Source organism: Eucalyptus grandis, chromosome 6 (genome assembly GCF_016545825.1).
Source record: "Eucalyptus grandis isolate ANBG69807.140 chromosome 6, ASM1654582v1, whole genome shotgun sequence".
Lineage (NCBI taxonomy): Eukaryota > Viridiplantae > Streptophyta > Magnoliopsida > Myrtales > Myrtaceae > Eucalyptus > Eucalyptus grandis.
This window is the reverse complement of record NC_052617.1, coordinates 52,403,544-52,428,473: the sequence shown is the minus strand read 5'-3', so window position 1 is coordinate 52,428,473 and position 24,930 is coordinate 52,403,544. Positions and strand designations below refer to the sequence as shown.

At 39.3% G+C, this 24,930-nt stretch overlaps 1 protein-coding gene across 1 annotated transcript; it reads left to right on the top strand.

The window, feature by feature from the left end:
- The first annotated feature begins 19,166 nt into the window (after positions 1–19,166).
- LOC104452268 (beta-amyrin synthase) lies at positions 19,167–24,930 on the top strand. The gene is given in 17 exon segments (XM_039314583.1): positions 19,167–19,382; positions 20,796–21,071; positions 21,184–21,381; positions 21,513–21,597; positions 21,862–22,028; positions 22,124–22,312; positions 22,417–22,530; positions 22,705–22,824; positions 22,932–23,054; positions 23,148–23,246; positions 23,431–23,487; positions 23,603–23,793; positions 23,875–24,052; positions 24,166–24,246; positions 24,355–24,373; positions 24,376–24,437; positions 24,731–24,930. Coding segments are annotated over 17 exon segments (2,283 nt in total). The 5' UTR covers positions 19,167–19,181; the 3' UTR covers positions 24,854–24,930.

Genomic DNA, 24,930 nt, shown 5'->3' with positions numbered 1-24,930 from the left:
CTTTGCAAATGGGTTCCTAAACGCAGCCTAAGTACTACATTAGCCAAGAGAGAACTCATTAAATGATTTATAAGTCAATACTCAACCCTACATTACTAGATCTTTATATATGGTACTAAAGTAGGATACCTAGCAGGAGTGTGGTTTGTAAACAAACTAAGCTTGTATCAAATTGGTCAAGGTGGGTATAGTGTCGAGATGAGAGGGTTCATATAAGATACAGCTCTTGACAAACTTCTAAGATAGAGGAGGGAATTGGAATGGACTAGAGCACACATTGAATAAAAAGAGTCCCTAAATAGTCACCAACTTGTGTGATTACTCAAAGTACCATGTTGAGGAGGTTTAGTCCATGTAGAATGTGTTTGGTCATTACAATACTAGAGTTTTGTACAACTTGCTTATTATGAAAATTTTTACTATTGATTACGATGACGCATTCTAACATTACCATATAATTTTTACAAAATTTATCTAATCAAAATGATGACATGAAATAAGGTACGTTGTACGACGTTTCGTACTATGTTTGTCTCCTACCTAAGTAACACGGGAAGCTAAAGGGCAGCAACGCACTCACTATCAATCAAGCACCAAGTTAAGGTCAAATCGATCATAATGGAGGCGGTTCCATGCTCATAGATCCGCTTGAAAGCTCATATTTATTTTTTAATGACATTCACTACAGTCCTCTCATATTTAATCCACGAACTTCTTTCTAATATCCCATGCAGGACACTTTCACACGCAAGTACGTTACCAACCGGCCAGCAGCCGTATATTATTCTTAAAACTAAAGTAAAAACATGTTAGCCAAAAGCCACAACCCAAAAGTCAAACCAAACATCCATTTCATTTGCACTTTTTGCGCGACATTAACTTCTGAGTTTGATCCTTGGTGTCGGTTCAGGGTAATAGGGGTGATATTCCACCAAACAGAGACCATATACGCCTGTCCACACTACCAAACATCCATTTCATTTGCACTTTTTGCGCGACATTAACTTCTGAGTTTGATCCTTGGCGTCGGTTCAGGGTAACGGGGGTGATATTCCACCAAACAGAGACCATATGCGCCTGTCCACTAATGTAACGGATTGCCAGACTATATTTTTTATTTTAACGTATTAGTACCTGCACTCTATTCTCCCTTACAGGCTCTGCACCTGGCTCCACCCTGTCTGTATTTAACATTCAAGAGATGCCGAGATCCACACAAGATCTCAAATAAAGCTGTTTAAAGGCTTCCTCATATCCGAATCTCTAATGGGAACTTTTTTTCAATGTCAACTGCCTCAAACTTTCAATACAAGAAATGCCACCATTTGAAAATTCTACCTAAGATCTTTGTACAATCCGAAACGCAATGATTGTTTTGATGTAACAATAGGGTTGCGGTGCTGACTTTAGAGAGAAAAAGAAGCGCTCTCACAATCTCTTTCCAATTATGATACAAGAGCGAGGTTCACACTGTGTGGGTTGAAAATAGCTCGAAAATGACCGTGAAAGATATATAAATCTTCAGTTGAGAATGAACCATGGATGTGACCTGTCGTTAATTTCCTCCAGGCTTTGCGCATAGATAGCCCACAAATTAGTGGAGTGGTCCCAAGAAATTTCACCACGCATTTGCCAATTCCTATTATTTTCTTTATGAAATTTGAGTGCCAAGTTGAGTTCAAGTAATCCGCATCCGATCAGCAACAAATACAAAAGCGTACACGGTACATCATCCACATGTGAATCAACCGGGAATCTCTTTTGACTGTCGGAATTAGTAGTCTTAGGGCGCGTTTAGTAACTATTTTGTTCCTGAGAACAATTTCTGATAAAAAAATTATTCTTTTTTATTCTGTCCCCGAGAACAATTCTGAGCAAAAGAATGCGTTTGGTAATTGTACAAAATTTCTGATTATGAAATAAAAAAAGAACATAAATGCGTTTGGTAACTACATAAAATTTCTATTCCAATTCTAAAATTTTATCAAATCATAGAAATTCTATTGATTAATTATATTTATACTAAGTATTAAACATATTAACTAATCAATTTTTTATTAGATAGTAAATAATAAACTATAGTATAAACTATAAATATAAATACTAAATAGTAAATTAAAATACAAAATTAAATATGTATTCTATATATAGCAAAATTTCAATTCATACTTCAATTTTTTTTTTTTTAAATAATTATATTACATTTTTCCTTTTTTTGTTTTCCTTTCTTCCTCCCCTTCTTCTTCTTCTTCAAGGTGGCCGGCGACCTCACTGGAGCGTCGCCGGCCCTCGGCGAGGCCGTGCCTCATCAGTCGAGCCTTGGCTGGGTGAGCGGCCTCACTTAGATCTGGCAAGGCCGAGCTCACTCGCCGCCGCGCCGGAGGCTCGACCTCGCCAGGCTTGCCCGGCCAGGCGAGGCTCGTCGATGGCTAGGGAGGCCCACCTAGCCACCGACAAGGCGAGCCTCTGGCGAGCTCGCCAAGCCTTGTCGGCACCTCGTCTAGCCGCCGGCAAGCTTGCCGATGGCTGGGCGAGCCTCCGGCGATCGGAGGCGGTGGGCAACGGACGGTGGTGTTCGGCGGGGGCGGGGGGCGGCAGCGACGGCAGACGGTAGCAGCAGACGAAACAAGAGAGGGAAAAAGAATAAGAGAAGAAAGAGGAGGAAAAAGAAAAAAAGTAGGTAAACTTGATTCTAGAATTGTTCCCGGGAACAAATAATCAACTTTTTTTTTTATTCTTGATTCTACTCCAAATATGTTCCCAGGAACAAAATTTTTACCAAACACGATTCTGTTCCAAAACTACTTCTGGGAACAAAAGAATAGAATTTAGCATTATTTGGATGGTTACCAAATATGCCCTTATTCTAATAGCCCCAAATGCCAGAACCTTAAAAAAAGAAACAAGAAAAATCAACCACGGAGTCACAACAACCTAAAATGGTTGACCAAAGATGTTCACATTGGTAAAAGAAATTCGAACAACCAATCATTCGCCAACACAAACAAAAGTTTCACATGCTCATTGCATTCCGATACTAGATCTCCCTCCCTCCCTGCCCATGTGAAGAATGGTCACTGCTGACGCATAGAATAGTCATTGCTGACGCATGCACTTTGCACTAGCTATTCAATCGAATCCTCCACTTTAAAACAAAAATCCAATGCAGTTACCGCCTATATTAACTGTTAAAATATGTCTCGAGTTTGAGCCTAATGCGAAATTCCGAATATTCCGAATTGAATATGTTGCGGATGTTCAAAATCGAGCAAAGAAGATCCGAATATCAACTTCCCAAATTTGAATGTGTTTGAGAGTTTGGCCGCTAAAATAAGAAAGTCCAACTTTCACTTGGACTTGGATTTTGTTTAAAATATACAGAAATATGTTTTGGATATAATCAGGTAAGATAGGAAATATAATCCTATGAGAAGTTGGCAAAAGAATAAGGGTATATATATATAGACTTGTGGCCATGGATGGAAAGAAAGTTGATCATGAAGAATTGGTCTTGAAGCATTGTCTCGTCGTCGAGTGTTTGGGAGGGATTTTCTTTGTCGTTCTTATCCATGAATTACATCCAAGAAAGATTAGTGTTTATAGCCGATTTAAATCTTGTGATAAGATTTGTATGTAATTCCTTCGTGAGATTGAGAGATTATTTCTTGAGAAATTTTGGGGTTAAACACTGCGTGCGTTATTGGGTGTAATTGGGGCTTGGAAAACACCGAGAGAGTGTTTGAGTGACTCAAGTGTATAATCTCTTTGTATTGCTTAATCTATAGTGAAATTCACTACTGCTCTCCCCGTGGATGCAGGTCTTTACAACTGAACCATGTAAATCTGGTGTCCAATTTATTTTCTTCTTCTATCTATATTATTGTTCGATCGCTCGCTTTATCACAACAAGTGGTATCAGAGCCAGGCTTGGCTAAGTTGAAGCGAATCGATGGCGACAGAAGAAGTAAAAGTGAAAATCGATAGATTTGATGGGAATGATTTTAGTTTCTGGAAGATGCAGATTAAAGATTATCTTTACCAGATTAAACTACACTTGCCTTTATTTGGGGAGAAACTAGAGATGATGAAGCAAGCTGATTGGGATTTGTCGGATAGACGAACTATGGGTGTTATTCGGCTGATATTGGCTCGTAACGTCGCGTTTAACATCTTTAAGGGGAATACCACTGTTGATTTGATGCAAGCCCTATCGAATATGTACGATAAGCCCTCTGCGATTAACAAGGTCTATTTGATGCGACATCTGTTTAATTTGAAGATGAGCGAAGGTGCGTCAATTGCAGATCATATCAATGAATTCAATGTGATTGTTAGTCAATTGAGTTCAGTTGAGATTGACTTTGAAGATGATGTACGTGCTTTGATTCTGTTATCCTCATTGCTTGATAGTTAGAGTACTACTATTGTTGCTGTTAGTAATTCCTCTGGGCCAACAAGTTTGACGTTTGATGGGGTTTGAGATTTGATTCTGAGCGAGGACATTCGTAGAAGAGAATATGGTGAACATGTATCTACTGCTTTAGTAGGTGAAAATAGAGGAAGATCTAGAACACATGTAGGTAATAGTAGTACTAATATAAACAGGCGTAATTAGTTTAGAACTGGTAATATTGTCTATTGGAGCTGTGGTAAGAGGGGGCATCTTAGAAGGAATTGCCTTAAGCTGAAGAATAAGAAGGGTAAGGGAATTATAGTTGATTATGCAGATAATGTTGCAGCTGTAGCAAATAATGCCAATTATGTCTTGTCTGTCACTAATGATTCATCGTTTGATAGATGGATTATGAATTCTAGTTGTTCTTTTCATGTCACACCAAAAAGAAACTGGTTTATCACTTATCAGTGCACGAGTAGTGGTAAAGTCCAGTTAGGGAACAACAATGAATGCAATGTCATCGATGTTGGCAATGTTAAAATCAGAATGCATGATGGTATCGTAAGGATATTGACTGGAGTGAGGCATATTCCAAATTTGAAAAAGAACTTAATTTCCTTGGGTGCCCTAGATTCAGCTGATTGCAAGTATTTTTCAGAAGGTGGAGTTCTGAAGGTTGTTCGAGGTGCCCTAGTAATAATGAAAGGAATCAAGCACGGAGACCTGTATAAACTTCAAGGTGAGACAGTGACAAAATTCGCTGCGGAGACGTCGAATGCATCTATTCAAGAGTCTTTTGACTGCTCGAGAAAGACCTGGGTTTTTATGCCAATGCACAAGTTTGATGCTAGTGTCAGGATCACGTGGTTGAGAGCTTTGATCAAGACGGAGACTAGTAAGTTGATCAAGTATGTGCGAACTGACAATAGCATGGAGTTCTACTCGAAGCTAGCAAATAAATTCTACATGAAAGATGGCATAGTGAAACATCGCACTAGTGCTAGTAAATCACAACAATTTGCAGAATTGATGAGTAGAACATTACTAGAGACGGCCCGTAAAATGATCTCTGGTGCTGGTATTGCTAGAAGAATCCTAGCTGATGTGCTTAGTACGATAAGCTGCCTAGTAAATAGATCCCCATCAACTGCTATTGAATGGCGGACTCCTGAAGAAGTGTGGTAAGGTAATATTGCTGATTATTCTATTATTAGAATGTTTGGTTGCCCGTGTTATTTTCGAGTGAGTGATGGTAAGCTCAATTGGGAGGCAAGGTACGTATTCCATGGCTATGCACAAGGTGAGCGGGGCGATCAGTTGTGGTGCCCAGATATAAATTCACCTATTAACAGCAGAGAAGTTACCTTTGATGAGTCTCTAGTACTTTTGGCTAGGAGCGTTTGTGGCATTGTTAATACGGATCTGGACGATGTTCATCTTGAGGTGGAGTTGCAACCAGAAACTCCTGAGGTAGCGAATACAGGTACTAGCAAAGTGATCGGCACAGATGGTGCTTGTAGTGAGGTGGAGCCTATAGAGCCAATAATTGCTGTAATTGCTGACATTGAGAAGGTATGTATTCGATCTCCTGACAAATATAGATGCAACAATGTTTTTGCTTTATCTACAGTTAAGGAGGTTGTGTCAAAAAATCCTTACGGAGTAGTTAAAAGTGCATGTGGAGTTGGTATTCTGATGAGGTCCTCGATTATGACAAAGTTCAAGCGAGGCTTGGACTTGGATAATATCTGTGGCGGTTGAGCTCATTGGGGGCAATGGAAGAGTAGCATCATAGTTTGAATTTTTGCGAAGCGATTGTGACTTGACTCAAATGCGAGCCAAGGTGGAGATTGTTAAAATATGTCTCGAGTTTGAGCCTAATGTGAAATTACATATGTTGCGGATGTTCGAAATCAAGCAAAGAAGATCCAAAGATTAACTTCCCAAATTTGAATCTGCGTTTGAGAGTCTGGCCACTAAAATAGGAAAGTCCAACTTTCACTTGGACTTGGATTTTGTTTAAAATATACAAAGATATGTTTTGGATAAAATCAGGCAAGATAGGAAACAGATTCCTGTGAGAAGTTGGCAAAAGAATAAGGGTTTCACTTATATATATAGACTTGTGGCCGTGGATGGAAAGAAAGTTGTTCATGAAGAATTGGTCTTGAAACACCGTCTCGTCGTCGAGTGCTTGGGAGGGATTTTCTTTGTCGTTCTTGTCTACGAATTACATCCAAGAAAGATTAGTGTTTGTAGCCGATTTAAATCTTGTGATAATATTTGCGTGTAATTCCTTCGTGAGATTGAGAGATTATTTCTTGAGGAATTTCGGGGCTAAACACTGCATAATTGGGGCTTGGAAAACACTGAGAGAGTGTTTGAGTGACTCGAGTGTATAATCTCTTTGTATTGTTTGATCTATAGTGAAATTCGTTGCTGCTCTCCCCGTGGACATAGGTCTTTACGACTGAACCACGTAAATCTGGTGTCCGATTTATTTTCTTCTTCTGTCTATATTATTGTTCGATCGCTTGCTTTATCGCAACATTTACCAACCTTCTTGCCTTTGCCTACCTCTCTCACGGGTTTTTACCCAATTAGCTTACGGCGTCAAAGAAGAATAATACATGTGATTTTATTTAAAAAGAATAATACTTGGTATATCTCTGATATTGTGGAAGAGTTTTTTTAAAGTTAGTATAACTAGGGGTGTGCATGGTCCGAGCGGACGGTTCTCAACCTAGAACCAAGAACCACCCGTTAAGGATCGGTTCCAAAAAATTGGAATCAGGATCCACCCATTTGTTGCATGGATCCACCCAGGAATTGGACCGCCGATCCGGTCCGATTCTCGAGTGGATCCATGGAACCAGTCAGCTCGATTGGTCACCACAAGGGCGTTGACAACAGCAGTGTCCCCAAAGCAAGGAGTTATTGCAGCACAAAGGAAAATAGAACAAGCTCATCATCGCTGCTATTGGGCTTCCCGAATCAAGGCGGCGGCGAAATTGACGTCATCATCAGAGGCACCCACTAGGTGAAGGAGAGTAGAGGCTTGCAAGGCAAAGACTTCCGTTGTGCAGGGCATCAATTCGTTGGTCGGTGTCGCAATTTGGTGAGGTGGAAAAACGGCGGTGAGGTGCTGGATGGACGCTAGTGTGGAGCTCCGGCGAGGAGACTGGCGGAGGTGTGGCGTCAGCAGCAAGGCGAACCAGCAATGGACAGGGGAAACCAGAGTTGCAGGGGCTGCAGGGATCGCACGGAGGGGCAACGGAGCAGCGATGGAGGCGTAGCGACCAGTTCGAATCTACTAGCGTCGGTCATCATGGCTGTAGGGGTTGCAACGGCATCAGATTGCTAGCAGAGCGGGCTCGGAGTAGAAGCAATGGTGATGGTGCTCGGACGGAAAGCAGCAGAAGTGAAGGCGATCGCGGTGACGAGCGAACGGGCGAAGGGCGCTCGTGGCTGCTGGCGCAGTGGTCGGCACAGAGGCAAGCTGTGGTGTTGCGAGTCACTACTGGGTAGAGCAGAGGTTGTGGTGGACAGCAGTAACGGAGGAGCAGCGGCGACAGCATCAATGCTTGGGGAGGAATCGAAATGGCGATAGGAGGAACTGAGGAAGAGTTTAAGAGAGAGAGAGAGAGAGAATCGAAGACAAAGAGACAATGAGATGATATCTAGGGTTTGTTTTAGTAATTTTTTTTTTAATATTAAAAATTAATCGGTCCGATCCAGGTGGGCGGGTGAACGGATCCACCCATGGAACTAGGAACCAGACCGGTACCCACCGGTTCCCATAAATTGGAACCGGGAACCGGACCGGATCCCACAAGAACCGCTGGTTCCAGGCTGTTCCGATCCGATTCCGGGCGGATCCCGATTCTTTTGCACACCCCTAAGTATAACACCTGCTGGTTCTCTTGTAGTTATTAGGGAATATTAGGGAAGATTTCGCTTGCCACTTCTATTAGGCAATACCTTGCAACAACAAATAACAAAAGGCAATTGCGATTTTTGTTATGGTTAGAGCGAAGAGATCAAAATCCACTAGATAATTTGATCGGCGATTGCACTATCTTACCATATTATCTTAACACATTCGACAATCCTCGTTTCATGTATGCTAAGTGCAGAGAACTAGGCAACATGGTCAAAGGGGACCAGATGTGCATTGCAAGCAAAAAGCAAACTCGACTTTATTGTTGGATCGCTATAGAAGTCGGATCCAACAACATGAATTGCATGGTAACTTAATGGATTTTCAATTATCTCGATAGTAGTTTATAAGGAAGTGTGATATATGTAAATAAAGCAAAGGTAATGCTAAACAAGCTAAAGTAGAGATCCGCCTAAGGAAACAGACCTCGAGTCCACAAGACCAAAATCGAGATTAGGTTGGTATAGGCAATGACAACTACCGATAGTGGAATATTACACCAAGTTGAAGGTCTTATGGGATGAACTCAATGGCTATGATGATATCCCAAAATGTACCTATGTTGCAGTCACGAAGTATGTAAAAGGAGGTAGAGAAGATCTACTGGTTTCTTAAGTGTCTCAAATTGGAGATCCGTGGGAATGCTCATTCTCAAATTCTCAATCATTCCCTATGGTCACCTAGGAAGAGCGCCAACAATCAATTGCTCAAGGCAAGAGTGTCACACATTCTAGTTTCAATGAGTAAGCCCCAAGAAGGGCTTTCCTTTGATAAACCCAATATGACCACTATGGAAAGGTCGAGTACGAGAAGAGTTACTGACATGAATTGATTGGAAATCCCCTGAAATGGACACGAGGCGAGGCGGAAAGGTACACAAATTGAGTCCTCCCACAAGGTCCATACCCTCACCACATATCAACGGCGGTAATGCTGGCATTATTATAGCCCATAATCGACATGATTGTAACCGGGAGCTGTTGGAGGTTTGTTTGTTAAAACAAACAGAGTGTTTTTCTTTGTCCCACATAGGAAAAGTGGGAGGGAGGGCTAATTTAAAAGTGCGGGTTTTTCTTTATGTACTTAAAGAGTGATTGGGTGGGGCTAGACTCCACCATACCCGCGTGCGGGTGCGAGAATAATTGCGCGATTATTTGGCGCGCTTAGCACTTTGCGCTCCCGCGGTTTAATTAACACTAATCCCTTTGTTATTTATTCTAATTTTTATTTCTTTGTTATTAATTTTTTTGTAAATTCAAAGGTTGTCTTTTATTTTGAGAATTTCGGAAATAAAATATATAAAATGAAACTTCGAAATTCTATTTTAAAAAAATTATTATTATTCCAAATTTTGTTTGTGTCTTTTCAAGACAACCTTTGGAAAATTACTTATTCGGTTTTAACTTTTCTCGAAGGGTTACAATTGTTCGTTTTTCGACTTCTTCCGAAGAGTCGCACTTGTTTACCAAACAATTTTCTAAATGACGTGTTTGTTCATTCTTTGGCAATTTTCACAAAGAGTTGCAAGACTATTTCGTATATATACTTGTCATTTTTCGGAAAGAGATGTGTGATCATTTTTCGAGTCTTCTTTTTGAAAAACCGCAGCCAATTTTTCGATTGTTTCTTAGAGAGACCTTGGAGAAATACTTGAATTACTATATAGTATTCTCATCCGAGACTTTATTGTATCCTGGAGGATTTTTGCCAGTGACCATTAGCAACGTTGTGGGGCAAATAAATCATTAAAAAAAGTGATATCATGCCTCAAAGTCCGAGTTGTTTTACTCGATCCGATTTCTTTATTCTACCCAATTCGAAGCCATATTTTTCAAACAATTTTAAGGATTTATTTTGCTACAATGGAGTCGGAGACAATCAAAGTTATGAATCAAGATATGGTCAAACTGGATCGATTCGATGGGAACAATTTTGCTCGGTGGAGGGACAAGATGATGTTCTTACTCACTGCTCTGAAAATTTCCTACATACTGGATCCTAACTTGGCACCTATAGAAGATGCTAAGCCTACTGCCAAGGGAGGACAGCCAAGTGCCGAAGCCATTTAGAGGGTTAATAAGGAAAAGAAGAAACGTGTGGAGGATGAATTACTTTGTCGAGGACACATTCTGAACACACTCTCTGATCGTCTGTACGACTTATTCACTGAAATGAAGTCGGCCAGAGAAATTTGGAATGCACTAGAATTCAAGTACAAAGCGGAGGAGCAACGTACCAACAAATATCTAATTCCAAAGTATTTTTATTTCAAGTTTATTGATACTAAACCCTTGCTGGAACAAGTCCATGAACTGCAAGTGATTGTGAATAAGATTGGTGCCCTCAAGATTGATATTCCAAAAGCTTTTCAAGTTGGAGCAATTATTGCGAAATTGCCTTCCAAGTTGGAAGGACTATGGAAAAAGGCTGATTCACAAGTCGAAGGACTTTACCTTGGAGCAAATACAGAAACATCTTTGCATTGAGGAAGAGTCACGTTTACGTGATAATTCTATTTTGTACAATTCCAAGGTGAATGATGTGGATAAAAAACGGAAACTCGACCAAAACTTCAAAGTAAAAAGCAAGGGGCATAAATTCAAGAGAACACAAAAGAAGCAAAAGGGTTGCTGTTTTGTTTGTGGCAAACAGGGACACTACGCCAATGATTGCATTCACCGCAAGAGCATTTCAAAGGACAAGAACATTCCGATGGTGAAAGCATATGCAAATCTAGTTGAAGAAAATTATGTGGCCATGATTTCAAACATGTTTTCGAACATGGAAATTTCTGAAATCAATTATGTGATGGCTATGGTTTCTGAAATTAATTTTACCACTGTCCAATCCGGTTGGTGGATAGATTCTGGAGCAACAATCCATGTGTGCAAGGACAAGTACATGTTCAAGCAATTTGAAGAGATTGTTGACTCAAATGTTCAAGAGGTCCTGATGGCGAATAATGCTCTTGCAAAGGTTGCTGGAAAAGACACGGTGGAGATGGACTTCACTTCTGGAAAGAAGATAACTCTTCTTAATGTGTTATTTATACCCGAAATTAGAAAGAACCTAGTTTCTATTGATTTACTTTGTAAGAGGGGGTTTCGGGTTTTGTTTGAATCCGACAAGGTTATCCTGTCGAAAAATGGGCTGTTTGTTGGGAAGGGTTATGCCAATGATGGCATGTATCAACTGAGCATCAATAATAATATTTCTAGTTTTGCTTATATTGTCGAGTTTTCAATTTTACAGCATAGTAGGTTGGCACATATAAATATTCGTTATTTGAAGAATATGAAAAAATTAAACTTGATAAATTTTAATGGCGAATTTGATAAATGTAAAATATGTGCTAAGTCAAAACTTACTAAGAAGCCATTTCCTAGTGTTAAAAGAAATTCGAATTTATTGTATTTGGTTCATAGTGATATATGTGAATTTAATGGTATGCTAACACGTTGAGGTAAAATGTATTTTATTACCTTTGTGGATGATTGTAGTAGGTTCTTATATGTTTATCTCATGAGATCAAAGGATGAAGCATTTACCATGTTTAAGAAATATAAGGCTGAAGTAGAGAATCAATTAGAAAAGAAAATTAAAGTTCTACGATCAGATAGAGGCGGGGAATATTTCTTAAATGAATTCTCTTCATTTTGTGAAGAACATGGTATTATTCATCAAGCTTCAGCACCATATACTCCACAACAAAATGGTTTAGCTAAAAGGAAAAATCAATCTCTTGGAGAAATGGTTAATTGTATGCTTTCAAATTCAAAGCTACCAATTAATCTTTGGGGAAAAGCATTACTTATTACATGTTATATTCATAACAGAATACCTTCCAAGAAAAATGATATAACCCCTTATGAAATATGGAAAGGTAGAAAGCCAAATTTGTCATATCTTAAAGTGTGGGGGTATTTGGCATACTACCGAGCTCCAGATCCTAAGAGAACAAAGCTCGGTCCTAAAGCTATCAAAAGTGTTTTCGTTGGGTATGCTGAAAATAGTAAAGCTTATAGGCTTCTTGATTTAGAGTCTAATGTCATAGTAGAATCGAGAGACGTTGAATTCTTTGAGAATAAATGTTTTACAAGTTCTGAAATTATTGAAAATAATTCAAGATCTATGGAAACTCAAAGTGATTCTCAAGAGAAAGAAACAAATAATTCTAAAGACATGATTGAACCAAGGAGAAGTACTAGAGCTAGGAAAATAAAAGACTTAGGTCCTGATTTTATTACTCATGTTTTTCTTGTTGAATGAGATGGAGATAATAATGTGGTAAATAAATATCCTTTAGTGTTAAATTTAGAAGATGATCCTGGAAGCTTTGATGATGCTAATGTCTTCTAGAGATGCTTCTTTTTGGAAAGAAGCTATCAATGATGAAATTGACTCAATTATGTCCAATAATACTTGGGTATTAGTAGATTTACCGAAAGGATCAAAACCTATTAGATGCAAATGGGTTTTTAGAAGAAAATATCATTATGATGGTTCTATTCAAGCTTTTAAAGCTAGGCTTGTAGTTAAAGGATATAAACAAAAATAAGGAATATATTATTTTGATACATATGCTCATGTTGCACGTATAACTTCCATTCGAGTTCTTTTTGCTCTAGCTTCCATTTATGATCTTTGTGTTCATCAAATGAATGTTAAGACTGCTTTCTTAAATGGAGACTTAAATGAGGAGATTTACATGGAACAACCGGAGGGTTTTGTTCTTCTTAGAAATGAAAGAAAAGTATGTAAATTGATTAAGTCTTTTTATGGACTTAAGCAAGATCCTAAGCAGTGGCATGAAAAGTTTAATTCGGTCATATTATCAAATGGTTTCATCAATAATAGTGCCGATAGATGTATATACTCTAAATTCACTAAAGACTATGGTGTCTTAGTGTGCTTGTATGTTGATGATATGCTTATCTTTGGAACGAATATGACTGGAATTAATGAGACTAAGAAGTATCTAACTTCCATGTTTAAAATGAAGGATTTGGGTGAAGTAGATACTATCTTAGGTATTAAAGTTAAGAAAACTAGTGAGGGTTAATCTTTAAGCCAATATAGTTATGTTGAAAAATTATTAAATAAATTTCAACATCTTGGATTTAAAGAAATAAGTACTCCATTTGATTCCAGTATTAAATTAAATTATAATACTGGTAGAGCGGTGGCACAACTAGAATATGCAAGTGCTATAAGGTCTTTAATATATGCAATGCATTGTACTAGACCCGATATTGCTTATTATGTATGCAAGTTGAGTAGGTATACTAGTAATCCAAGTATAGAACATTGGAGAGCTATTGCTAGAATTTTTGGTTATCTTAAGAGAACTAAAAATTTAGGATTGTTCTACAATAATTATCCGGCTGTATTAGAATGATACACTGATGCTAGTTGGATTACAAGTGTGGGAGATGAGCGTTCCACTTCTGGATGGATCTTCACACTAGCTGGAGGTACTGTATCTTAGGCGAGCAAGAAACAGACATGTATAACTCACTCAACAATGGAATATGAATTTATTGCTTTGGCGGCAACTGGGAAAGAGGCTGAATGGATTATAAATTTGTTGTTAGATATCAAATTATGGCCTAGTCCTATGCCTCATATTTCTATCCACTGTGATAGTCAGGCCACTTTGGTAAGAGCCTATAGTAGCACCTATAATGGTAAGTCTAGACACATTAGTCTAAGACATAAATATGTGAGACAATTGATTAAAGATGGTATCATAACAATTGTCTATGTGAGGTCAAGTAAAAATCTTGCCGATCCTTTGACGAAGGCTTTACCAAGACATATGGTAATAACGACCTCACAAGAAATGGGGCTGAAACCTTTTAATTGAAATCACCAATAATGGTAACCCGACATTTTTCTAGAACATCACTAGTTACAAGGTTTAATGGGTAAGAACAAGTTATTGAATGTAATTGTTTGATACTGACATAACCCTGATATGAGAAGTCAGTATCGTCTGTTTAGCCCTAATATGAGAAGTTAGTATCGTCTGTTACGTTTTGTAGGCTGAATTGAATTCTTAATGAAGTATGATACAAGTTTGTAGCGTGTTGATAGTAACAGAAACACATTGTAGATACTTCATCTATATGAGCTTAGAAGTGGTGCCGCTTCTTACGAAAGTGAGGGTTGCTTTATAGAGAGCTCATGAAACAGGATTAAGCACAAGGCCATAATAGTGCGGAGTAATATAGAACTTCTCGCTGAAACAAGAGGTTAGTGTATGTGTGGTATGTCCAGTTCTATTACATAAAAGTACAAGTTTAAAGCCAAGCTACTTGTCACTTTGATAGAGCTTTGATATACTTGCACTAAGTAAAGGTTTAAATCGAAAGAGACCTTTATGTATGTATATTAATCTTACTGAAACTTTGGTTGTATGTTTTTTTTTTTTTAATTAATTTTGAAATCCTTGTTTTACAAACAAAGTGGGGGATTGTTGGAGGTTTTTTTGTTAAAACAAACAGAGTGTTTTTCTTTGTCCCACATAGGAAAAGTGGGAGGGAGTGGGTTAATTTAAAAGTGCGGGTTTTTCTTTCCGTACTTAAAGAATGATTAGGTAGGGCTAGACCCCACCATACCCGCGTGTGAGTGCGCAAATAATTGCACGATTTTGGCGCGATTATTTGGCGCACTTAACACTTTGCGCGCCCGCGGTTTAATTAACACTAATCACTTTGTTATTTATTCTAATTTTTATTTCTTTGTTATTAATTTTTTTGTAAATTCAAAGGTTGTCTTTTATTTTGAGAATTTCGGAAATAAAATATATAAAATGAAAATTCGAAATTCTATTTAAAAAAATTATTATTATTCCGAATTTTGTTTGTGTCTTTTCAAGACAACCTTTGGAAAATTACCTATTCGGTTTTAACTTTTCCCGAAGGATTACAATTGTTCGTTTTTCGACTTCTTCCGAAAAGTCGCATTTGTTTATCTGAACAATTTTTTAAATGATGTGTTTGTTCATTCTTTGGTAATTTTCACGAAGAGTTGCAAGACCGTTTCGTATATATACTTGTCATTTTTCGGAAAGAGATGTGTGGTCATTTTTCGAGTATTCTTTTTAAAAAACTGCAGTTAATTTTTCGATTGTTTCTTAGAGAGATTCTGAAGAAATACTTGAATTATTATCTAGTATTCTCATCCGAGACTTTGTTGTATCATAGAGGATTTTTGCCGGTGACCATTAGCAACGTTGTGGAGCAAATAAATTCTTAAATGAAGCAATATCACGCCTCAAAGTCCGAATTATTTTACTCGGTCCGATTTCATTGTTCTACCCAATTCGAAGCCATATTTTCCAAACAGAAGCTTCATGGGGACACATATAATATCAACAACGAGCAGGTATCAATATAAGCAATATAATTCAATTATTTTTTATACGACGTTTTAGTAAAATCTTGTGATTCGAATGATTCTTCGTTTCGTGCGTAAGTTTCCTCCTTAATATATTGGTTATAAATAATAATCATCTTATCTGCTGCTCCACAATGCCAATACGCCGGACCTTGGTCAAGTCAAATCAGCATCGGGCCGCCAGTACCTGGTACAGGTTGTTCGCGACGGCGTGCTGCACGAGGGCGGCGAGTTCCATGGCACCTATGCTCTCGTGCATTACGTCCCAGAACAACGTAAGATCATCGTTAATTTTTATGTTTCAATCCTTCTATATCCTCTCTTTATATGAGGGAGGAAGATACAAATCACTAATCGGATTCGATAAAAATCGACTGAGTGTTTGTCATTTACGAGGTAGGTCTCTAACTCTTATTGACTCGAACTATCGATTGGCCCCTACAAATACATAAATACCTTTATCCCTCACATCGGAATTCATAACCAGGTCTCACCGAATGGCTACCGTCGACTCGAAGAAATTTGGAAGCGAAGAGGAATCGAAGCAGGGGATACTCCACCCTCTAAAGCACGGTTTAGTCTGCTGGTGATTTTTTTTTTTTTTTTTCTTCTGGGTCGAATAGAGATTTGGCGAGCTAGGATCTTACGCTTTTCTTTGAATAAGAGGAGTAAGGGGAGACATGATGGCTATGTGTGATAACACGAGGGACTAGTCCTTTGAATCTCTTAGTACTATACCTACATCAATTCGTTAGGACTCTTAGTATTATTTTAGAAAAAATTACCAAAAAAATCATAAATTTGTTGCACTTATACCAATTTAGTCTTAAACATTTTAATTTGATTAATTTAATCATAAATATTTTGATAATTTACCAATATAATCCATTCGACTAATATTGATCGAAAATCACTAACATGAATATTGACTATTCTATGTGGTATAATCGACATTGACGTTGATAATATTTTAAAATTTTTTAAAATTTTTCTGAATTTTTTTAAATTTTTCTTTCTTTTTTCTTTCCATTTTCTTTTTGCCTGTTGTCAAGTTTTACCTGGGTAAGGAAGAGCGCCAATGGGGGGCACCATTGCCAAATCTAGTTAGTCCAACCCTTGCCCATGCCGCCCATCACCTTTGGTGTGGTTGATAACTAGTTGCTGACCACTAGCAAAGAGAAAATGGAAAAACAAAAACAAAAAAGGAAAAAAATTAAAAATTAATAAAAAATGTCCATACTAGCGTTAACCATATGATCTATCATATAAGATCACTAGCATCTACGTTAACGCTTTTCAATGAAAACAGACTGAAAACAATGCTAAATACTTTAAGGTTAAGTCCCCGCAAATCTAGCATCGTAAGTGACGTGTGTCGAGATTCTTAAATCTTGACATGCTTGCGGGGCTGGTTTTTCCAACGATTGCGCACGATCCATCGCAATAGCGGCGGCTTGAGGGGGTCGGAAAGTGATGAGCCCAGCATTTCAGGGACTCCAAGGTCCAATCAAATATTCAATGCCAAACATTTCTAGTATCAATGAGTCATCCATGTGTTTCAGCATGGGCATCTCGGCCGGCCAGAGAGTAAAGAAATCGATTTGGAGGGATCGCCTTACTTATTTTTTCTGGTACGTCCTTATATCGTGGGGGGTCGGGTGGGTCACTGGATCAGATGACAACGAAAGGTCGCCCCGTTTCCACAAACCTAATCCTGCGCCACATTTAAACGCCGGCGGTTCTGTTTCCTTCCCACCCAATTCGTCATTTAATGTTGTCGAAGGCGCGCGGGGGGCATCATCACCAATGAGCATATATGCTCGATCGAATTTGACAAATCTGCTATAGGCATATCTGAACTTTATACGACACATAAAGTCAAAATCACCCGTAAGTAGCCCGACATGGTACTTCGTGCACGCATCCCATTCGTCGGCCGTACGATTTCAGTATGCAAAGTAATCGGACAAGCTTTTTTGGCGCTCCACTGGTTTCTCTCCGGTGAACCATTCTCTCGTTCCCAAGGATGGAACCGTCATCACGGGCCGTGCTCTTGAGTGCGCCCTCATGAGACTACACGAATACATCGGTCCACCTCGACTCGTTACATCGAGTAAAACGAGTACGCTTATGGTGTGAGCAGCAAGCAAGTTTGGATTAATTTGGCGTAACATACCTACGATTCAAACTAAGCATGTGAGAGGCAAGGGCTTTAAAATATAATAAATACAAAACAGAAATCAAAACCCACTTTTGTGGTTTTTCTTGTTATCATAAATACAGATCCGAAGGACTTATAGTCCTAGAATAGAGGACCCAAGCTAAGACGATGGTGTTTTGATAAGTCATTGTAATATAATTCAAAGAAGCTTTATACACACACTTTTTTTTTTTTTTAAATAACTTCAACAAGTCATTGTCTTCCTTTTGTCTTTATTTTTTTTTTAATTCCTATAATTGAACGTTCCCCAATTTATTCTAAAAAATTTAGATTATTAAAAAACCAGTGTAATTTATATCTGATTTCCCAATATGCATGCATGTCTTGGTGGTACTTTTAATTGAAGAAGTTAATACAGCTTGCTTTCTATAATGTTGCATTAGAGAGTGTGAGAGCAAGATGCCTCCCCATTACTCTTTGATTAAATGGGTTGAAAGCGGGTTCTCTCTTAACCCATCTTAAACCTATCATTAATTGGTTTTTTGGTTTATTAGACTCATTCTTACCTATATTTCAAAAATGAGGTAACTCATATATCACCGACGAGATTAATTACTAGTTAAAATATGGGTCCACCATCGATCTTGCCACATCTACATGAGACCATGGATGAATCGATAAGCGATTGGCGGGGGACACTCGAATGGATTCAAAATTTATTTCAGTTATGAGCGTGGAAAGCCATATTGATACGGCACCAGTAGCCCGTCTTTCCTTGTCGTCCTCGACATCGCTAAGTTCAAGGACATGGCCCAGTTGCTTTACTGAAAAGTCGAGACAAAACATGAAGAAATTGTATAAATAGAGGTCCCTTTCTTCTCCTGAAGACCACAGCAACACTTGGTTTTGGAAAGGGAGCTTGATTATTTTCTCAACAACTCTCACGTATCCCTCACAGTCAAAAGAGGTGTCTCTCTCTATCTGTCTGTGTGATAAGTTCATGCGTTAGCCATGCTAAACCAAGATCGCTGCGGGATATATTTTGATATCTATAATGCGATATGCATGCACATGGTGACATAACCTTAGAGAACAAGCATAGTTCATGGGTATATAGCGACCTTGTTTATCGATGACTTTTGGTTTGTGGCAACTGGCAACTCATTCATCATTTTCTTGTGCGGGTTGTTTTACTTGTTCATTTGCATGATCATCAGGAAGGACAGTACAGGAGAGTTCCAATATAATCAGCTGAACGAAGAGAGAAAAGAGAAGACCTCAGCATGTGGAAGCTGAAGATAGCAGAAGGAGAGGATGGCCCCTACTTGTACAGCACCAACAACTACGTGGGGAGGCAGACTTGGGAGTTCGACCCTGAGGCTGGCAACGCTGAGGAGCGTGCCGAGGTTGAGGCCACCTGCCAGCACTTCTACGACCACCGCCACCAAGTCAAGGCCTGTGGCGACCTCCTTTGGCGCATGCAGGTACATAACATTAGGAGTCAGCATAGTTCTAGGGCAAAATCTGGAACTGAGAATCAGACCGATGGAAACTTATAGGTTCTAGGTTCCAAAGTATGCAGGTAGATTTCAGGTTCCAAAAAATAAGGAATCTATTTCAACCGGTAGATTCCGACTTTTTACTTGGAGGAATATGAAACTTGGAATATGTAACCTGTAACCTAAAACCTAGAATAAGTTTTAATATTTTTCTTAGTTCATGTCTTCATGTGATCTTACGATGTTCCATACTATTCGATGATAAGTGTATAATCTAGAAGTATTAATTTGAGCTTACATTCTATGACCGAGACTTTTACTTTATTAATGTTCATATTTTTCTTGTCTTTATGGTCAGTAAATTGTAACGGCAAGTTGTGGTCATTAAAAGTTTAAATTCATCACAATAGTTTAATTAATAATATAGGTGGAACTTGAATAGACCCTGGAACTAATCTTAGAACCTATAACAAGATAAGTTCCAAGTTCTAAGGTATGCGGAGTAGGTTCTAATTTCCAAAAATTGAGGAAGCTGTTTCAACGAATATGTTTCAGATTTCATATACAATCTGTATAAAACTTGAAACTGCTCACCCATACATAATATACACCACATACTTGAACACACATACATGCCTACTCATTCTCATGTAGCAACAGGCTTACTAAGAGGCAACTGTACATTGTACACGGGCATACATATCAAACTTGACATGGATAGGTAGAATCAATTCCCAATTATGTTAGCTAATTTTGTATTTAGTCTCAGTGACGGAGATAGCGTGCTATCCAGTGTCTGTCGGGCCTCTACTTTGAAGGAGAAGATCCATGGCCACACGCCCTCTCCTCTGGGCTCTTCTTCCTCTCCAAAAATTTCGCTCTAGCGCAATCCCCCAAGTCCACCAAAACGTGAAAATTCTTAGTTGTGTTGTTAATATGAGCTTGTCACCATATTCTAAGAAGAAATGCTAGATCTCATAAATTAGTCGGGCTGAGCAATCGTATCGATCTCGAGACTTGGGGTTTGTAGATAACTAGTCTATATCCTCTGTTGCCCCTTGTAACGATGAGGGACAGATAGTTTTTACCGAACGCTGTTTACAAAATGATAAATCATATCATAAACACACTTATGGAGGAACGGAATTATGTCTTCCACATACAAAATCACTTTAGAACCTCGGTATATCATTTGTAAACTAATAGGAGAGTTGTTTGAATCCCTGTCATAATCCAAAATTTTATTTGTGTTCTGAAAATGAGAAAGACAGTAACTCTCATACGCCAATTGGAATTTCACTGTTGTTGCTTGTCATCAAGTTTAAAATTTGTTAATGTGTGGCAATACGAAGTAATGGGCAATCTACAGCTGATGCATGGTGCCTGATTTCTGGGCAGTTTCTGAGGGAGAAGCAGTTCAGGCAGACGATCTCGCCAGTGAGGGTGGAGGACGGCGAGGAGATCACGTACGACAAAGCGTCCACCGCCCTGAGGAGGACTGTCCACTTCTTCTCCGCACTGCAGGCCAGTGATGGCCACTGGCCTGCCGAGATTGCCGGGCCTCTTTACTTCCTCCCTCCCCTAGTCATGTGTGTCTACATCACCGGCCACCTCAACGCCATCTTCCCTGCCGAGCATCGCAAAGAAATTCTCCGCTACCTCTACAACCATCAGGTTACTCTTTTATTCGCAAAAAGGAAGACACTCAGATGGAGAAAATAGCAGAGGAACTTTGAAAGACTTAGTCTTGAAACTGTTTGTGTGTTTTGCATTAATTTTGTTGCAGAATGGAGATGGTGGGTGGGGCTTCCACATTGAAGGTCACAGCACCATGTTCTGCACGGCCCTGAGCTACATATGCATGCGCATTCTCGGGGAAGGGCCTGATGGTGGCCAGGATAATGCTTGTACTCGGGCCAGGAAGTGGATTCTTGACCGTGGTGGGGTCACCTACATACCCTCCTGGGGCAAGACTTGGCTCTCGGTACTCTCTCACTCTTCCTTCAGTAATTGACAAAAATTTGTGCTCCAGATTGTTCTGCGCAGGTGTTTGGGTGAATTGGATATGTGACATTGTGCTTGTGCATGTGTGTTGGCTTGTCACATGCTGTGTAGATTTTCGGCCTTTTTGATTGGTCTGGAACCAACCCAATGCCTCCTGAGTTCTGGATCTTGCCTTCATTCCTGCCCATGCACCCAGGTTTGTTTTTGCAGATTTTCTTGATCTTGTCCTTGATGGTATTCTATAGTAGTCTAGCATATATAATTTTGGACTATTTTCAAATTGAAAAAGGCGGCGTTTTTGCTGAACGAACAAGAATATGGCATTGGCTTGTTATTGAAATGGCCACCCTTCCAGAATTCCCCTAGAAATATAGAAAGTTTCAACTTCTGTTTCGTGTGACTACGTTTCTCCTCAGTTATATGGATATGTCGTCTGAATGTCCTGTTTTGAATGATGTAGCTAAGATGTGGTGCTACTGTCGGATGGTGTACATGCCCATGTCGTACTTGTATGGGAAAAGATTCGTCGGCCCCATCACACCACTTGTTCAACAGTTGAGAGAAGAACTTCATACTCAACCCTACGACACGATTTGCTGGAGAAAAGTCTGCCATCTTTGTGCCAAGGCAAGTATCCATAACAGGTCCAAGATATCGTTCTAGAATCAGATGGATTACGAGTCAGAAAATTTTTAACAAAATGACTCGAATTGTTGTTGCAGGAGGATCTCTACTATCCCCATCCCCTAGTACAGGATCTGATCTGGGATAGTCTTTACATATTTGCAGAGCCTCTTCTTAACCGTTGGCCGTTTAATAAACTTAGAGAAAAGGCTCTTCAGGTGACGATGAAACACATTCACTACGAAGATGAGAACAGTCGATATATCACGATCGGATGTGTAGAAAAGGTAATGAGTACATAAATTTGAGGAGAAAGACACATTAAGTGTAAAATTCTTGCATCGTGGGAAAACCTTACTAAGAATTTGTCTTTTGCTTTGGACTCGGACAGGTTTTATGCATGCTTGCTTGCTGGGTAGAAGACCCAGACAGTGATTATTTCAAGAAGCATCTTGCTAAGATACCGGATTACCTCTGGGTTGCCGAAGATGGAATGAAGATGCAGGTTAGTAGTAGTGTCACGGAACTATGACAGAATTGGGCTTAATTCGAAATGATAGGTGCTTATGCTGCATATTTGAAAGGTGGAAGCATTCTTATAATAAGGAGTTGATTAATTTAGTAAAGTGGAACCGTCTAGAGTGAAGCTTAGTTTGGTTGTTGTCTCATTCATACGCAGAGTTTTGGTTGCCAAGAGTGGGACACGGGCTTTGCCATCCAAGCTTTGCTTGCCAGTAATATGACTGAGGAGATAGCACCGGTATTAGCTAGAGGACACGACTTCATAAAAAAATCTCAGGTTTGATCTTTGATTGTTGCGAGCATCACTTATCTCCAAACATCTTGCTAGTTTCTTTTGCTTCCTCGCATAAACTGAAGTGCATCGATCTGTTCATAATATTCCAGGTCAAGGACAATCCTTCTGGTGATTTTCAAAGCATGCACCGTCATATTACTAAAGGATCCTGGACATTTTCGGATCAAGATCACGGTTGGCAAGTCTCCGATTGCACTGCAGAAGGTCTGAAGGTAATACTCCAATGAATGCCTTCGCTGTATCTGCAGGTTCAATCCAATCCTAAATTGTGCAGTTTCTCACTGAATTTTCCCCTGTTTATTCAGTGTTGCTTGCTTTTCTCAATGATGCCACCTGAAATTGTTGGTGAGAAGATGGAGCCAGAGAAATTGTATGACGCTGTCAACATTTTGCTTTCTCTACAAGTGAGTATACCATTGTTTTTCTTTTTTGAGAAAGACTTGAGAAAATCTTTGATCAAACAAGAAATATTGGCTAAGCTTTGTTTGCTCTATGCATCCCAAAATCACGTTGCCAGTTAATTCTTTGGTTGAGTTTGATTATAAATTGTAATATTATTACATCGTCTGTGAATGCCACTTGTTCCAGAGTAAAAATGGCGGATTGCCAGCATGGGAGCCTGCAGGAGCTCCAGCTTGGCTAGAAGTAAGTACTTGATAAATTTTTTGGAATTCCTTGGTGGTCCTCACGGACTAAGACATGTTTGTTTGTTCATAAATTACTATAGCGGGACTTCTTCCTCATCATTTGTCACTTGCAGCTACTAAATCCGACAGAGTTCTTTGAGGACATTGTCATCGAGCATGAATATGTTGAATGCATGTCCTCAGCTATCCAAGCTTTAGTTTTGTTCAGGAAGTTGTATCCTGGGCACAGGAAGAAGGAGATTGCAGATTTTATATCAAATTCCGTAAAGTATCTGGAGAATGTACAAAAGCCAGATGGCTCGTGGTATGTTCCTCTTCCAGTGGGCATTGCCGAAGAATTCAGATAAATTAAAGAAACAGCTGACTAACTGAGCAATTCTTACAGGTATGGGTGCTGGGGAGTTTGTTTTACATATGGCTCATGGTTTGCGCTTGGAGGACTGGCGGCTGCTGGTAAGACATATAGCAATTGCACAGCGATGCGCGAAGGAGTCGCTTTTCTTCTACGAACACAGTTGCAGGATGGCGGGTGGGGAGAGAGCTATCTTTCCTGCCCGAAGAAGGTCATTTCTAGAGGAACCTTCCACCGCATGTTTGGCTTTAGCTGTTTTAGTTGCACGCTTTTCTGGCAACACGGAAATCTTAAATTTTCTGTTTGCCAAATGGGTTGATGTAGGAATATGTACCGCTTGAAGGAAACAGATCAAATCTGGTGCAAACGGCTTGGGCTATGATGGGTCTGATTCACGCGGGGCAGGTCAGTTGATTGTGTCGTTTTGGTCTCCAAGGCATTAAACATTCTTTGGTGATAGTAAAAAATCAATATTCAATGTGAAGTTTCTGACTTTGGTTCATCTACTATCAGGCAGAGAGGGATCCGACTCCCTGCACCATGCCGCAAAGCTGCTAATCAATTCTCAAATGGAAGACGGTGATTATCCTCAACAGGTTTGTACCTTTCAGAAAGTTGATTTCATACAGGGTTAAAATCTCAGGAAATAAGAGTGCGCGCCACCAATATCTTGGGAAAGAATTTCCTGCGAACTAATCCATGCAACTAGGAAAATGTAGAGATGATTATGGTCCACGCATATTATCTTACAAACAATTGGTTCAACTCCTCAAAACATCGTCAGGAACTAGTGCAAATAAAAGAAAACTGATTGAGAGGGGAAACTGATTCGGTAAGAATTGCCTTACAACCAAACAACATGATCTAAGCATGAACTTTGGCATTGCAGGAAATCACTGGGGTTTTCAACAAGAACTGCATGTTGCACTATCCCAATTACAGGAACATTTACCCATTATGGGCTCTCGCAGAGTATTGTAGGCGGGTTCCCTCACCGTCAACAGCCCTTTGAAGGAACAAGGCATACCATCACAGCTTGCAAATTGAGAAAACATGGATTTCACAGGAACATAAATAAAAATTAATGTA